General features: G+C 34.8%; 1 protein-coding gene across 3 annotated transcripts in view; it reads right to left on the bottom strand.

The window, feature by feature from the left end:
• Window positions 1-5110: 5110 nt before the first annotated feature.
• MDFIC (MyoD family inhibitor domain containing) overlaps window positions 5111-12043 on the bottom strand; it is a 50637-nt gene continuing 43704 nt past the window's right edge. For all 3 annotated transcript variants that reach the window (XM_068669522.1, XM_068669524.1, XM_068669523.1), the window contains one exon: window positions 5111-8681. In XM_068669522.1, the coding sequence (XP_068525623.1) occupies window positions 8434-8681 (248 nt within the window). In that variant the 3' untranslated portion in view covers window positions 5111-8433. The remainder of the gene's footprint in view (window positions 8682-12043) is intronic.

Raw genomic sequence — 12043 nt, 5'->3', positions numbered from 1 at the left:
GCTCCCACTCACTGCATCGCCCATTTAGAAATATACCATATTTCTAAATATTTCTAAATATTTCATGTCACCATGAAAAGCTACAGCATTTCAACCAAAAACCATTGCTCAGTGCCTTCTTCATCGTGGTCCTCAATATTTTTCAAAGTGCTTAAAAATAATATTGTGAAGAATCTATGAAGAAAACTCTAAATATTTCTTTTATCTTTCTTGGAAAAAAAAAAATAGGTCCCACCTACTAGATCCAGATTGCTTATAACAAGGTACACATTTAATTCACTGTTCTGCCAGCTATTGATTCATCTATAAATTCTGCTAGAAATCTTTCCAGATTGTTGATGAAAATGTTGAATAGTGCCAGGCACAGTGCCAATCTCTGCAGAATCTTTCTAAATTTCTAAAATCACTGTTTTAACAATGACATCCTAGAAATTTTAAAAAGGATTCTACAAATCCCATTAAAAATTTTTTAAATTTTTCAATTTTTAAAAATTTTCATGTGTTGCATGCAGAAGATCAGGTTGATTCTTTATACTGTATCCGTTAGAGAAGTTAAGACGCAAATGAAATACTGTCAATTCTCTTGCCACAAAAATGCACACGTTAGAGACATGAATATATGTATTACCTCAACACTGCATGCAACAAGTATGTTTCTCATTTCCAGAGAAAGTCCCTGCACAAGTCGTTCCCTCAGTCTTGTGATACTTTGAAATAAAAAGTATAACTCATATAGTAGATAATGCTTTAAATGAAAGTTGTACTGAAACGCTGTACTGAAGAAGAAAGGTTGAAGAAATCAGACTGCATTTCTTTGGACTAGTTAAGAGAAAATTAGGCAGGAGTACACAAACTATATGAAAGGTTAATATATGAAAGGTTACGACAAGAGAATGGTGATTGTTCTACACATCCACCGGGAATAGAACATGGATACATCGGTCTTGCAGAAATGAAAATACGATTAAATGGGTTCTTCAGGAAAAAAAAAAAAAAAAAAAAAAGCTTTTTCTCTGAAGTCTACTATAGTGCTACTGTGGATCATTTCTACAGTGTCCAAAACTCTCTTTGGAGGTTTTCAAGATCATGTTTATAGACACTCTTACTCTTTCAGCTTAGGCTGCTGAACTAGAAGTTTTCTAGAAGTTCTTTCCAGCCATACACTCCTGCATTTCCACAGTATTTTTATGAGCATTTCGGAATAAATGTTTTGTGGTATTAGCTTTCTTTATACAAGTGATTATGGAAAGTAATTTGCAGCAAAAGTTAGAAGTTAGCATTTCTCAGAAAGACAATATATTTTTGTCCTTTCCAAACAATGTGTGAGATACAAGTTCAGTATTATGTAATGTTTCCATTAACATGTATGTACACTATAAAAAATATTACAGTTCTGGTTTCAGATGCTGTAAAAATTAATATGAGTTTTAAAAGGATTTGTAAAAATATCAATTTAACACCAAGAAAAATCATTTTCACCACAGGTCTTTGTAGCAATACTTGCATATGCAATACATGGAAAAATTTAAAAATCATTTTGATGCATTATGAATCACCTGTAAAAAAAATAAATAAGTGAAGACATTCTCAATTTTGGTAAATATTTATAGAGCCAAACAATATGAAGTATATGTAACAATCAAATTTCTAGTGAAAATGTGTGCAAGTAGGTTTATTTTGAAAGGAAAATTCCTACTCCCAGTGTCATACCCAATTAAATTCTCCAGGTAATGACCCCATTTGCATAGAGAGCTGAACCCACAAGTGGGAATTTTAATGGGCACACCACCTGAGTACATTAATTGAGAGTGACACTACTTGAACTAGTTTTGTGCTTACCCCACTGAAAATTCTACTCATATTATTTTTAATGTCAAGCTACAAGTCAAATTTCAAGATGATGGATTTGTTCTTTTTTAAGCATTGAATTTGAATAAAAGAAAGCTTTAATTCTGTTATGAATTGCATAGCTTTAACTAATATGTAGTTCTGATTCTCACCATTGCTTCATTTTTTTCAGTGATTGGAATTTAATTTTATTCATTAATTTGTGACGAAATAGATAGCAAATAATGCCTTCAGCAGCTAAATTGCTTTTGGATTGCTGTTGAATATACTTTTACTATGTGTTACAGTTAAACTGACATAATAGTTTACTAAAATGTAATTTTGTAAATATCTCTAATGATTCTTTCTGAAGAAACAAGACTGAATATAAAACTTCAGTCATGGCTGCCTTAATTTTCTTAAACTTAACCCCATGAAACCTTGGTAGTTGCAAAGCAGATTACTGTTGCAGAGACAGCAGTTGACAACAGCAGTAGAATCCTTGCAAGGTGTTGCCTTTTATGGTTCACATACTTAGAATGACCTTGAAGTTATTGTACATTCTAAACCATTGCTGTTAGTCTACATTAAATATGGAATCAAGGTGTTTCCTCAACACAGAAGAAATAGACAAATGCAGTTACATTTCCTAGGGAGGAAAGCAAACCCATCTTGCTTGATACACTTCTTTATCCAAGCTTGTTCCTATTAGTCTTCAATAACTGAAAATATCACAGAGTATAAAAGCTGGCACTTGTATGACATTGTAAAATCTATTAATATTAAAATAATGTACTGGTCTTAATCATATGAAGAGAACTATTTGAAGACTGCCAGTTTGCAGGATTCTGCAGAGTACATCTCAACTAACAAACTTTCAGTTCTTTATTTCAAAGAGCAAGACAGAATCACTGTATTTTGAAGTTCATATATTCAAATGTAAAATTCTTGAGTTACAGTAACGGATATATATTCCAAAGTTCCAAACATACACTTTCACAAGTCTTTTTGATTAGGAGTTGCAATGACCAATGAACACAGAAAAGATGAAGTAACTTACAACACAATATACATCTTAATATCGTCCTGTAATAAAAGCCCTTTCTGTGCTCTCCCTTGAACAAAGATTTAAAAACCAAACCAAACAAACATATAACAACAATACACTATGTCACAGTGGAAAAAGATTGCAATGTAAAAGGCATACAAACTGGAGTACAGCATATTCACAGTGTGGTCACTCTGCAACTTAGAGATGAGACAAATTGCACAAGCCTACACCACTGATTGAAGAGGAATTGTATAGTGCTTGGGCACCAATTACATACCCTACTGAGATGATATAAAGAGCCTCAATTACAGTTGAGTATTTCGTCAGTTAAAATAGCATATGCATATCAGAATAAAAATTAGTAAGATAATACTAAAAGGTGTAAAAGGTATTATACAATCTTTTATCTAACATCGCATTTTTATGAGTGCTGAATGGTAACATACTAACAATTGCTATAATAGACATATAAAATATACATGAAAAAAGGTAAACTGGATTGTATCTGGTGTTTTATTAAATTATTTTCAAGTGAGGTGAGCTGATACACTAAAACCTATATAGAGATTAAGATCACCTAATCAAACTCAACATCTGCTGTTTTGCAGAATGATAATTCAGAGAAATTCCTGTCTATCTACAATAGAAATAGTCCATCATATCACAGGTTTGTAAAGCAGAGAAAGGCTATCCTTTTATGTCACTAACACTGAATCACCGGTAAATAGCATAAGCATGTGCTTATGAGGAGGTTGAATTTGTACAAGCAATCAATTCATATTCCATTATAATGAGTACAGTGAACAAGTACATCATGGAAGTGGGTGCAGGGTACAATTTTTATTGAATTTCTTTCAAGACCCTGATGCTAAAATTGAGCCAAGGTCCCCCTGCTCTCTTTAGAAGAGAAAAAAAAAATTGGCAGAAGGATTAGAAGATTAAAAAATAATAAAGTAAGGTTAATGCCTGAAGGATTCAAATCTTTTATTGTCACCAACAACCTTAAGTCTTCCAACATATGGTGTGCACAGCCACGTAATTGGTAAAGATGGACAGAAGAAGTTGTCTTCTACAACATTACAGGGCTAATGATAAAAGGAGCTTTACTATGAAAATGCACCAATATAAATGGCAATGTGCTCCAAGAATGTACATCAATTATTGCAATCATTAAGATTAAAAAACAAACAAACAAACAAACAAACAAACAAAAAAAAAAAGCGAAGAGCTCAGAAATGTTTTTCATTCAGAAGATTACACCAAATGATTCAACAAAATTAAGAAGCAGTTCTTCACTAAAGTACTGTAGTTGAAATAGACATTATTCAATTCAGAAGTTCCTGTATGCTGATCACGGTCACTTTTCATATAAGTCTTTTCTTTCTAGAAACATTAGGTACTACAAACACTGCCTAGAGCACCTGTAGTAAGTCTCAGATAGTAATTGTCCATATTTTTGTTAGTGTTCTTACACAAACAATTATTTACAAAGAGAATTTTGGCACAGTCTCAACAGCAAGATCTCATGGTACACACTTGAGCACAGAATTTCTGTCAGTTTAAATACACTACCCGTGTAACATCCACAGGAGACAAAACAGCATTATTTTAAACCCTCTAAGAGCCCATGTTCCATGGATATAATTCAATATGCAATGTGTATATACATTACATAATTTTAAATTAGATGTAGGAAAGTTAGTGTAAAAGACAACAGTTTCTGTGTTTTTAAAGTAGCATAAGCTTTAAAATAGTGGTACATAGGCCACAAATAGGCCATAGGCCACAAATGCCATTTCATCTTTATCTATCTACTGCAGTGCTATGAACCAACTGAACACTCTGTTCAGCTTGCTTTTAGAAAACCAGACTGTTCCAACAGATGCATTGAAATTATTCTCATTTTGATCAAATTGAATAATGACTAGAGTTAATACAATTAATTAAAATTAATACAATACAGTAATTAATACAATTGCACTCAGACACAAATTTGTCTCCTTAATGATGAACTTTCCATTGTTGGGCTACATGGTGGAGATTCATGCTAGCCCAGATTCTGGCACCCAAAATGGCACAGATCCACCTGTAAGACAGCTCACCTACTCTGGCTCATGCTCTCTGTGCAGAGTACCTGAAGGTCAAAGCCTTCAGGAAGTGTTATAACAGAAAAATCACAAATAATACAAAAAATTACTATTCAGAACAGTAACAGGACAAAACTAGAAGATATACCGAAGTTTCAAAATAAAGATCTTTATTTCAAAATAGTGTTTGAGAATAGCACATCCAGTTAATAGAAAATACAAATAGCAAGTTACCATTTTTTCCAAAATGGGACAGTTTGCAGAGATATATACTGAAACACTGTACAAGTTCACAAGAACTCTTATAAAATACAATTAAGTTCTGATGTTTTAAACTATATTTTCACATTTGTCTCCTTCTAATTATGATTGTTTTAATGACACAAGGTGCATATAAGATTGTCTACAGAGTGAAAATTACAAAACAGAATTTAATAATATAAATATAAAAAGGAAATCCTTAAACTACATACTAATATTCTCTGCTACAAAGATACATTTTACAAAAGTGCTAATATCTCTATGACAAATAGTAGCAGATTACACTTAAATGTCAAACAAATCACATAATTTTTTTTTTGAACTGTAATAATTTTATAGTTCTAATCACTGTGTTAATAAACACAGTATTTTCACTTTCTTGTATTTCACAAATGAAATGGGAAAAGAAATATATCTCTGTGTGTGTGCACGTGTAGGAGAGTGTACACATATGCATAGGTGCATCAACAGAGCTCTTGTATCTAGAATTTGTACTGGACAGTACAATACTAGAAATATGTTCTTAATAGTAAATACATTCCTCAGATTTTCATAATTTCAAACAATCAAAACAAAATCTGAGTTCATGTAAGAAGAAACAAGGGATTGTATAAATTGTATAATTCTTTTACACAGACGATACTCCCTGGATTAACATTTTCGTTTTTTATACTATATCATCCTGTGGTAAAAGTAATTTTTACATCCAGTATTCACTGAAAGCTTGAAATGCAAATGTGCAGTTTTCCAAACACAAAGTTGGAAATGCTCGGGCAGGGATGTCCTAACAGGACAGGAGACAGGAAGTACTTTTCCCCACCTCCAGAAGCACAATCAGACAGGAAACAGCCATAATTCACCTCTCTGTGGTGACAAGGACACAAGGAAGGACAGACAGCTAGTGGTGCTACCTGGCCCCAGAGAGCATGGCCCCACCACCACTGTGTCAACCATAGGCCTACAATGGGTGAAGCACTGTCTACACTTTTTCCAAGGTGCATCAAGTCCCAGTGCTCACTGTGATGCCCCCAATTTCCCCAGAGGCATTATGCCTTACAAAGGCAAAATGCCTCCAGGCACTGCCACTCAACCAATGCACCTCTTCCCCCTTCCCAATGTGGTTCAGACTTTTAGGAGTCATAATTGAGCCCCATGGGCCTGATTCTGAGCTCAGGGAATTTATCAATTTAGCTATATGATTGCTTATTAGCCTGCCTATTACCATAATATCTTTGTGCTCTCTAACTGGAACTACACCAATGGAAAATTCTGACATTAATGGAAATGTACTCAGTTTATGCAACACAGATCTGAATCTGGCCCAACATATGGGGAAAACAAAACAAAACCAAACCACCACATATGGATCACTTCTTGTAGTTACTATCAAAAAGCAGATAAGACACCCTCTGAGTAAATCTGCATTGCATCAGAATATACCACAATATGCAGATGTTAAGGCAAAAGGTAACACCTCCCAGCTCCCAAATATAGTTGAGGATTTGGCTATTTTACCTTCAGTGATAACTTGCAGTAGTAGGCACTACTAGTCAGTGTTCACAGGTAGAAGCTTGGATTAATATAAGGCAATTTGTTGACTTAGCTTCACATTCCTGTGATGTTTAGTTTGTCACATTTGCATAAACTGAATTCACTCCAGTGGAAAGAGACATTTATGATCAATTCACTTAACAGAAATATGGTATTGGCTATTGATGACTCTTTAACAAGGTATAAATTTACTAGATCCAACAATCTCCAAATAGGAAATCTGAAGTGTAGGTAGGAAAGATTCAGTATGTGAGATCAAGATGTACAGGTGGTTTTATGCAGTAAAGTTAATGAGCTACAGACATAGAGGGGAGAAACTAGCAAATGGGAAATAAAATGGGTACCATTATTCCCTAAATCTGGGAATGTCGTAAACCTTTCTATGCATTGGACTAAATTAATTTCACAATTGCAAAGACAAAGACAGATTTTTCTCAGAAAGTCTTAATGGTATAATAGGGAAAAAATTGCCAACCAAATCCTAACTGTGTACTTACCAACTTTTCAAATTATATTATTTTTATATGAAAAGGATATACTTTTAAAATATATCCCTTTTTTACATAGCTTTTTAAAAAATATCACTTAAAACATATGCAAAAAGCAAATGTAATATTCTCATATATGATGACAGAATTCCTTGATTGAGTCGTTTTTAATTTGGTCTTTATATCCAGTTTAAATGGTGCAATCTTGTATGGATCATGCTCACACAATGAATAAATATTAAATTACATTATACTAACTGTAAAGCCACAAAACCTGGCAGGGCCTCTAATGTACAGATTTAGATTCTTGAGTTAACTTTTGATATATTCCCCTTAATAGCCAAATTTTTAAGATTTGTTAATTTATTAGTCTATGGATATATTTCATGTCTACACAGATTTCCAAAGTCTGTTTCTAAAAAGAAGCATTTCAACTAATATTAGTAATGAAGTAGAACAAAAGTTCTCTATTCTGTCTTGATTGATAACAATGAAACCTTGGTACTCTAATTGATAGTAAAATTTACATTGACTCCAGATTGCCAAATCTACATGTATTATTAACATAATACGAGGAATATCTTTCAAACAAATGAGATATTCAAAACAAAAGAAACATTGTCAGTGTGACCATGGTAGCAAAACCAACAGTAGGTTAGTGGTGTTGAGAACTGAATTTAGTTTAAGATTATAGAACAAGGTTAGTTCGAACCCAAGCAGACCGAAACAAAGACATTTTGCTTTTAAGAATTCCTGTAATGGAATGTTATGTATGTAGGCATTTGAGCATTTAAACGTTAAAGTAGGTAAAGGCAAATACTTAAGGCTTTGTCCTGTAGTCTTTACTCCAACTAAAATCTGTCACTAAATTCAAATGGCAACTTTGCCCTCATATATTGCCTGCAGTATCAGGCCTATAATTCATTTTCATTAAAATCTTCCATTTGCAAAGCCAAAAGGAAGCTGGAATGTAGCTTGAGTTTCACATACAAAACTATACAACTTGTGTTAGAAGATAGATTTGAGGACTGCTTACAAAAAATATTTATATATAGGGAATGAACAGTGCAATACCAGTTGGTTGTGTGAAAATCTTACCTTGTCTTTCTTCAAATGTATTTAAAGAAAAGCTCTCCAGTTTTTAAGAGATTAGAAAGGGATAAGTATTTCAGGATGGGAAGCAGATCCCACAGCATTCCATGCAGATCTCCAAGCAATCTGAAGATTCACAACATGCATCCATTATGCCACAGTCCATGTCACAAGGGCAGTTACAGTCATCTCCCATCTCGTCCCCACAGCAACAGCAGCAGGCCTCCGATGTGCAGATGCCACAGGATGCTTGTCCCAGTACAATGTTACAGAGAGTGAGAAATTCACAGAACAAGCAAGCCAGGATACAGTGAACACAGCAATCTTCACATATACCAGTTCAGTAGAATGTCACATATTAAAAAAAAAAAAGAGAGAGAGAGAGAGAAAAAAAATTTAAATGTTATTCTGAATACAGATGCATAACAATGTCAGATAAGTTGTTGAAAGACAATGATTCACAATAGACATAATCTTAACACCATAAAGAACATGTTTCCTATCTTCAAGGTCACTTATGTAGCCTAACATCTCCTATTCAATTACCAGTTTTGGTGTAAGCTTCTTTTCTCCAATTCATTTCATGAAAATTCCAAGTACTAAACGTCCACTTAAATTTATTTCTCCAGTCATTTATTATGTAAAATATCCATATCCATGATCCTCAGTCCCAATTACTTTGTTTCAGGAGAATTCACACCTGTACCTGAATGTCAATACTCATCTCTCTCAAGTACTATTAAATTACATAAGGTAACCGGAAAGGCAACTCACAGTCAAAAAAAAAAAAAAAAAAAAAAAAGCACCAAAAGAATTAACTTAATGGAATTTATTCAACTATGGAATAATTTCAAACATTTGATAAGTCCGTGAGACAGGACAGAAAAACACAAACACTGGAATTAAACATGTGCCAATGAAATTGAAACTGAAGACTGAGGGATTTGTTTTCACTGTCATATAATCACAAAATGGTTTGGACTGGAAGGGACCTTAAAGATTCCAACCCCCCTGCCATAGGAAGGTGTCTCCCACAAATCCCATTACTCAAAGCCGCAACCAGCCTGGCCTTGAACATTTCCAGGGATGAAGCATACACAGTTTCTCTGGGCAACCTGTTCCAGTGCCTTCCCCCCACCTCAGAGTAAAGAAATTCTTCCTTATATCTAATCTAAATCTTCCCTCTTTCTGTTTAAAACCATTACCCCTTTTCCTGCCCTCTTTAAGTACTGGAAGGCCACTATAACGTTTCCCTTGAGCCTTCTGTTCTCCAGGCTGAACAACCCCAACTCTCTCAACCTGTCTTTGTAGGAGAGGTGCTCCAGCCCTCTGATTATCCTCCTCTGGACCCACTCTAACAGGTCCATGCCCTTTGTGCTGAGGGCCCCAGAGCTGAACGCAGCTATTCAGGTGAGGTCTCAGAAGAGCAGAGTAGAGAAGAAGAATCAATCTCTCCCAACTTGCTGGCCATTCTTTTGATGCAGCCCAGGATACGACGGCTTTCTGGGCTGCAAGCACACACTGCTGGCTCATATTGAGCTTTTCATCCATAATCACCTCTCAGATCCTTCTCCATAGGACTGCTGTCAATTCACTTATTGCTCATCCTGTATTCATGCTTGGGATTGCTCCAACACAGGTGCAGGGTCTTGCAATTGGCCTTGTTGAACTGCATGTAGTTCACACAGACCCACCTCTGGAGCCTGTCAAGGTCCCTCCAGATGGCATCCCTTCCCTCCAGCATGTCAACCACACCACACAGCTTGGTGTCATCTACAAACTTGGTAAGGGTGCACTCAATCCCACTGCCCATGTCACTGACAAAGATGTTCCATACTGGATCCAGTAAAGATCCCTAAGGAACACCACTCATCACTCATCTCCACCCAGATATTGAACTGTTGACCACAAATCTTTGAGTGTAACCATTCAGGCAATAGTAAGTATATAATGTCTGCGAAGCATATTTAATTTGTAAGAGGCAGGGTACAGCCAGCCCAGAAAGAAAATGAAGACTTTAAAATACACAAAACATTCAGTTGGAGAATATTGTTCTTTCATAAACAGCTTTTGTTTTTCTTCTTACAGCTTGCAAGCCTTTAACTCCTTTATCCACAGATATTTGAAGATTGGGAAGTTGTTCTGGGGAAAATATCCTGCATCATCTCATCCTTTCTGTTCCTAGAGTCCCTCACAGGTATCTGCTATGAGAGGCCATTAGCAAAAACAGGATATTGAACTATGCAGACATTTCCTCTGACCAAGTACTGAATCTTCATAGAAATCACAGGTTGGAGGCTGTTATTTTTGAGGAAAGCCTGCAATTATTTGCAGAAGTAATACAATTACCAGGACTCTAAAACATATTTATAATATCTAAAATGATGGAGTAACCCTGGCAAGTATCTTGATTGAATCAATGTGTCACTAACACTGAAGAAACTGACTGCAGGATAGAACAGAGCTGATTTTACACTAGCAAGCTGTTGTGATTTAACCCGGCCAGCAGCTAAACACACAATACTCACAGCAATGCAGCTCACAGTTCAACACCACTTGCAAAATCTTTCCCAAGAATGAAAGCAACTACCTGAATCCTTAGTTCACACTACCTCCACAATGCTGCAGATGGATTTCTCCTAATTATTACGTGAGTTAGATCCAAACTTATCTTGGGAATGCCTGTACTGCAATGTCGTCACAGTCACAACATACATAATGAGCATATACACCCAAGTGAAAAAGAAAATTTAAACATCAAAAAAAAAAGAAGAAAAATGCAGGTAAGATTGAGCTATTTTTAAAGACAATTGTTGCCTGTACTAAAAAGGCTGCTTTTTCCTAGGAAATGCTGTCACTAAATAAATGACCTTCATAGAAAACACAGAAGATATGTGAAATAAAGCTGGGGAGTATCCGTTCACGGAAGAGGACCAAAGCCATACCAATAGCGATTAATTAGCTGGTTGTCATGGAGATGGTGTTAAATTTGTTCAGGTACAATCTCCTTTCAGATTTTCTTTTAATGCAAAGGAAAAAGATAAAGAAGCCAAGAGTTGTATCTAAGAAGCCTTCATATTTGAAGAACTGAGATTTTTAGTATTTTACATCTTTAAAATACAACTGCAAGAACCAAGTACCATAACAAATTTTGTTCTACAAATAACTTTTAAACAAAACACCTTAATAAAACTTTATGAGTATCAGTATTGAAAACAAGATGCTCAGACAAATCTTGCATGCTTCATACAGGGATATGTAAAATTGAAGGGTAAGAACTAAACATTTATATAAATTATAACATATATATTTTTTGATGGACAAGAGAAACAATTCATAAATTAAACCAAAAGGGACTGCACTTTCTGGACCCAACCCCCCCCTCAAAAAAAAAAAAAAAAAAAAAAAAAATAATAATTTCCCTTTACACTAAATCGATACTTAAACGTAGAGGCCATGTTGGTTTAAATTATGGTATTTCCAAGGTAACAGCTACCAAATATGGCCCAAGATAACAGAAAGAAATAATATTTTTTTGCCTTTGCCTTTAATGCTATAGCATAAACTCAGTGAGGATCTTTCCATCTCTTCTTCACTGACTGAAACGCTAAAAGAATTTTGTTGTTGTTGTTTATTTTAATTTCCTTGTGTATTCAACACTTGGTAAAACATGCTGTTACCTAGCT

The sequence above is a fragment of the Anas acuta genome, chromosome 1 (genome assembly GCF_963932015.1).
Source record: "Anas acuta chromosome 1, bAnaAcu1.1, whole genome shotgun sequence".
NCBI lineage: Eukaryota > Metazoa > Chordata > Aves > Anseriformes > Anatidae > Anas > Anas acuta.
Note: the sequence above shows the minus strand (reverse complement) of the source record. Positions and strands in the feature narration are given on the sequence as shown.